The following is a 6,000-nucleotide window of genomic DNA, read 5'->3' on the forward strand; positions in this document are numbered from 1 at the left end:
ATCATCCCAGCTTTTGCCTTCTGCCAGATAAGATTTGCTTTTGAAGTTATGACCTCCAGAAGTTCCCTGATGCTTTCTCACTAAGGCATCATACTTCTGCTTCAGCTCGTCATACGAATCCTTTCTCTTTCCTTGAACCTTGGGCTGCTTGCACTCAGTTGCAAAGTGTCCAGGTTCACCACAGTTGAAACATTTAAATTTACTTCTATCCACCATCCCAGTCTTGTATCCTCCTTTGCTTGTAGAAGATGAATAACCTCCCTTCTGAAACTTACTAACAGTAGGTTTGTATTTGTAGGAAGGGTTCTTCCGGAATCTCATGTTTCCAAACTTCTTGGAAAACAGTGACAGAGATTGATCTTCTAACAGTTCTAGCTCTTCCATTGTATAGAACTCATCATCACCACTGGAAGAAGCAGTCTGACCCATCTCAGGTACAACAAACTCCTGAGTGGTTTTAGAAGGAACAACAACATCCTTCTTTTCTTCCGGTGTAGGTGATTCAACAACTAGAGCTCTTGAATGGTTCTGTGTTTTACCCCATCCATATCTCTGCTTTGTCTGAGCTTGTTCCAGTTCATAAGTCTTCAGAACTCCGTAGAGTCTTTCCAGAGATATCTCATTCAGATCTCTGCTTTCCCTGATTGCAGTGATCCTGTGTTCCAGATGTTCAGAAAGGGTTAAGAGAAACTTCATGTTGACCTCTTTATTGTCATAGTATTTTCCATTCAGATTTAAGTTGTTAATCAGATTATTAAGTCTGATAAATACATCTGAAATGCCTTCACCGGAATTGGAACCAAACTGTTCATACTGAGCCATCAGTATTTCTTTCTTGGTCTCTCTTACTTCTTCTGAGCCTTCATTGATGATTTCTGGCGTATCCCAGATTTGCTTCGCATTCGTACAATTAACAACAGCATTGTACATGACAGGATCTAGGGATTCAACTAAGATTAGCTGTAGAGTGTCATCAAGGTTCATCTGTTCACTCTCTTCATCCGTGTACTCAGAAAGTTCTTTCAGAACAGTTTTATGAGGCATTAACACACCATCCTCTTCGTGTGCTATTATAAGCTTCATCGGAGTTGAAACACCCTTGTTCAAAATCCCGATTTATTTCCTGTTCGCAGTGCGGAGGAATAGTAACATGTGCCTCTTCCATAGGCCGAAGTGTTCTTTGCTGAACGGTGGGATTTTAATGCTACTAATCTTTTGTGTACTCATTTTTAAAGGTTTAAAGTGAATAGTGTTTGGATGAGATTTGGATTACTGAAAGAAAAATATTTTAAATCAAAATTAATTTTAAAAAAAAATTAATTCGAATTAAAATATTTAGATTTGAAGTGAGTAGTGTTTGGATGAGATTTGGATTTTTGAATGAAAAATATTTTTAATCAAAATTAATTTTTGGAATAAAATTAATTCGAATAAAAAATATTTAAACGTTACAGAGTGTGTATAGGATCTGATACGGAAAAATGGTATCAACCGCTCTGATGCCAATTGTTAGGTCCAGATACGATTGTAGAAGGGGGCGGGGGGGGGGGTTGAATACAATCGATAAAAAATAATCGCGGAAGTGAATCTGATTGAATATAACTTGTTAATCAGATTATAATTAATTAATATAACAATGTTTGAAGTCGTTATATAATTAATATGGTTCAATTTTAATGTCCACTAAAGTTCGTAGAATAAATTCGACAGGGTATAATCTAGATTTAGTGATTAAAACAACCGGGTTATCAAAGCACAGAAAACTGTGGATATAACGATCAAGCAAGTTACGAACAACTTGAAAGCTTTACAAATGCTTTGAATATCAAAGTGATGAACACTAAAAATGAAGAATGCAATGCCATATTTATAGGCAAAGCATTGTACTTGTAAGACAATGCAAAGACAAGACAATTTAGAAAGGAAAGACAATTACAATTGTCTTGCAAGCATAAATCACAGCAGTAAGACAATCCATTCATTCGGTAGGACAATTTAAATTGTCTTGGCAAGCTAGTTTCATTCGGTAAGACAATTTAATTGTCTAAAGGCATCCACTTGACATTGTCTTGCAGCAACACCAAGTAATCGGTAGGACAATTTACATTGTCTTGCAGACCTCTGTTTTTCTTCGGTAAGACAATCCATAAGGGATTGTCTTGGCAGGATGTCATGTCCTTCGGTAAGACAAAGATATTGTCTTGGCAAAGAACACTCGGTCAGACAATCACAGAAGATTGTCTTGGCAGTTGTTTCAGGAACCCAGTAAGACAATTTGTGACCATTGTCTTGCAAGCTACATAACATTCGGTAGGACAATCTAAAGAGATTGTCTTGGTGATTCCTTTACTAATTAGTAAGACAAATCAGATTGTCTTGCTGCCATTGTGTAGGTGATTGAAATGTAATTTGACATATATTTTAAATAGAAAATTATCCACTTAATTAAGTTAATCATATAAATTCATAAATTAAATTAATTCGAGAGTGAATTAATTTAATAAATAAATTACATAATTAATATAATTATTTGTGAAGTGAAATAATAATCTATTAAATATTTAATCACCCATTCTTCAGTAGAACTGCTTCCCGTCTTCTTTAAACTTTAATAACTTCTTCTTGAATTGTCTGGTTCATCTGTATCTAGTTAAATCAAATATTCTTTGTCAAATAAACAAATAAGAATTAGGTTTGTTCGTCGAGTCTTTGTCTTGTAAGTACATCTTCATTAAATGGAATCTTCTGATAAAATAAAGTATAGAAACTTTATATCTTCTGAACTCCTGGACGTGCCACAAAAGATTATTTGTGCACTGAGGCTTGAACATATTAATGAACTTCTCTCAGTGGTGTGCAACAGCATCGTGGAATTTATCTGACATATAATTCCCATAAATCATTTGACGTTCTTCGTACGGATTCCGATGACTTGCTATTTACTGAGCTTTCTTATCTGGATTGAGTTGTACCTCTTTAAATACAAATAGGCTGAACATATGCCTTTCAATCTCCCCCTATTTGTTTGTTATCATAACATGCAAATTTCCTAGAGGATAACTCAACTAACAGATAAGACAAAGATTTAAACAATGGAATGTAAATAGCAAAAGTTTATGGCTTGCATTAAACATTAAACCATGATCATAAATAGATTACAAAAGGATGTTCCTTGAACATATCTAACAAATATCCTAATCAATCTATTCACTCAGAACGAGTGACTTCTCCTTCTTCAGCATCTGAACAGTGAATAATTGGAGTAGAAGGCTCATTGTGAGTAGGCTCTTCAGCTGCAGTGGATTCTCCACGCTTCTTTCTTACACGAGCCAATGAAAGATGATATTGAACTTCTATGTCCACAGGGTCTTCGATGAAATCTGCTGGCTGAGATTGGTTGATATACTTCATCTTTCTGAAGTATTGTTGAATGTTCTTCCTTGTGCAGTAGTTCACAATCTCAGTATCAGCATCAGCATTGGCCTTAGAAGCGAAGCCCTTGGTACGTAGAATTGTTGAAACAAGAACCATCTGACTAACATCATACTTAAGAAGATGTTGGTGGTCCAGGTAGAAGGTTCCAAACTTTCCCTCGTGAATAAACTTAACACAGTAGGGATTTCTGACAACTTGTGGACTGTTATGAATTGCACAATCCATAAGTCTGTCACGTAGGAGTTCATTCAGATTTGAGCTGCGTCTGATCTTGTTACGAATCACCCAGATTTCAGTTAGAGATAGAAACTTGAATAAATCAATTGAAACCCTGAATGTTCCGTTTCTCTGAGAAGAAATAATGATCTCCCATTCATTGAGAAGATTCTTGACACCAATAGTTATGTATTCTAACTCTAGAGCAAGAGCACGCATAAACATATCCTCATTAGGGTTAGCCTCTCTCAGGTCATAAATGAAGGATTTGAACTTACCATCATTGAAAGGTTCCCTTTGAGGTCCAGAGAGGATTTGCCTAGCAATATCCCAGCTTTCACCAACTTTCCTGGAGATATCCTCTCTCTTTTCCTTGCACTTTGCATCCCATATTTTCTGTTTCTCCAGCTTGACCAACTCATCAGTTGTCCTCTTCTCATCCACCAGTTTCTGTAGTTCCTGAAGCTTTGCTTTGCTAGCTTCATGTTGAGCTTTAAACATTCTGACCTTTTCCATGTGCTCAGGGTCCACAGACTGATCTTCATTGAAAAGAAAGCCTTCCTCGAAACGACCTTCTTCTTCAGCTTCAAAATAAGCAGAATCAAATGCATCATCATCATCAACATCTTCAGGAATGTTGTCATAATCCTGATTAGTGAAGATGTTCTCAGATTCAGGCATTTTGCCTTTAGACTTGTCAGCTGCAGAAGAATCCTTTTCACTTGCTCCATCTCCACCCTTATCACTCCTATCAGTATCTCCACCCTTATTACTCCTATCAGCAGCATCAGCATTGCTGTGATCATCTTTGTCATCCTTATCATCCTTATCCTTCTCCCCCTTAGTTGAGGGATCCTCTGGAGCAGACTGAGATGTCGACGGATTAATCTTTAAGTGTTGAACAACTTGAGCCAGAGTTTGCTCCAAGTTGTCAAGCTTTGTCAGACAGAGCTCCTGATTCTTATCAAATTTGTCCATCCTAGAGTGAATGCCCTGTACATGATCATCTAATTCCTTTTTCAGAGAAGTAAAGGAAGGATCAACAACCTTCTCTTGCAGAGTCACCAGCTCTCCACTTCTGAATCTGGCATTCTCAGCATTCAATCTTTCAATCTCAGTTTTCAGAGCAGCCATTTGTTCCTGTAGCAGATCTGTGTTGGTGTGTGCACTCACCTCACGAACACTCAAAGATTTTTCACTATCCTCTCGTGCATGTGTTTCGCTCGGTGTTTGCCTGATTTCACTCGTAGTTTTCACACCGTCACCAGAACCTGTATATACAACCATAGTTCCCTGAGATGGAACTGTAGGAAGTGAAGGAACAAATTGTCCTTCAGATGCCTGTGAAGGCTGATGTACTTGCAGGTTGCCAAGTAGATCCTGATCCAAAAAGAAAGAGTGATCAGAAAATTTTTCATATAACAGGTTTTGAAATTCTGTGCTCTCTCTAAGTGAAGAATCAAAAGACACAGGTTCAGTGTTTACTAGCGTGAGTGCTAGTTGTGTGCTTGACTCTTTACAGGATACCGCGGTCGGACGGCCAATTTCAATAAATGCATTCTGTAGAGAGAATGAATCTAGAGACTGTATATTTACCGTTTCAGTGTCCAAATCCTTTTGGGAGGAAATGGATGCAGCTGCAGTTGTCTCTGGTTCTGCCACCCTTTGCTTCTTATGAGACAGAGCTGCGGGATCTCTTAAAAGTGCACTCCCACTCCGTTTCCGGGCTACCTTTCTAACAACTGGGGTTGTAGTAGTGTTGTTTGAAGTGTTTGAGGAAGAATCAGTTGTTGAAATGGAAACGTCAGCTTGGATATGAACCTGGGTGTTTTCAGGTTCAATGCTGGGAGTCTGGAAATCAAATCCAATATCACAATCAAAATCTGCAATATCAATATTAAAGGTATAAGTGAGATTAGAAAGTACCTGAGCTACCTGTAAATCAGCCCTGAAGTCCTGTAGGCCTGGATTGATAGCAGAATCAGCAGGCAGTGGCTGAGAGGTCGATTGTGGTTGAGGAATGGTATGTGTATGTGTAGGTGAAGGTGTTGGTTCAGATTGAGAGGGAAGAATGGAGGCTTGTTGGTCTGGGAAGAAGTTGTAATGTGGAGGGGATTGGTGTTGAGATTGGTGAGGAGAATTATATGATGATTGGTGAGGTGATTGATGTGGTGAGTTGTAAGGAGGGTTGTAGGGAGAGTAATGTGATGATTGGCTGGATGATTGATAGTCTTGCAGAAGTTGAAGTGGTTGAGGGTTTTATGGAGGTGATTGTTGTTGCAGTTGTTCTTGTTGAGCTTGTTGTTGTTGTTGAGATTGATATTGTTGCTGTTGTAGTGGTGCAGGAAC

The 6,000-nt window shown here is 38.1% G+C and overlaps 1 protein-coding gene across 1 annotated transcript in view; it reads right to left on the reverse strand.

Moving 5' to 3' along the window:
- The window catches only part of LOC135147190 (uncharacterized), a 40,762-nt gene extending 35,977 nt beyond the window's left edge, over positions 1 to 4,785 (reverse strand). Inside the window, exon 1 of the mRNA XM_064080043.1 lies at positions 4,449 to 4,785. Within this exon, the coding sequence (XP_063936113.1) occupies positions 4,449 to 4,785 (337 nt within the window). The remainder of the gene's footprint in view (positions 1 to 4,448) is intronic.
- Positions 4,786 to 6,000: the final 1,215 nt, after the last annotated feature.

The sequence above is a fragment of the Daucus carota genome, chromosome 6 (genome assembly GCF_001625215.2).
Source record: "Daucus carota subsp. sativus chromosome 6, DH1 v3.0, whole genome shotgun sequence".
Classification (NCBI taxonomy): Eukaryota; Viridiplantae; Streptophyta; class Magnoliopsida; order Apiales; family Apiaceae; genus Daucus; species Daucus carota.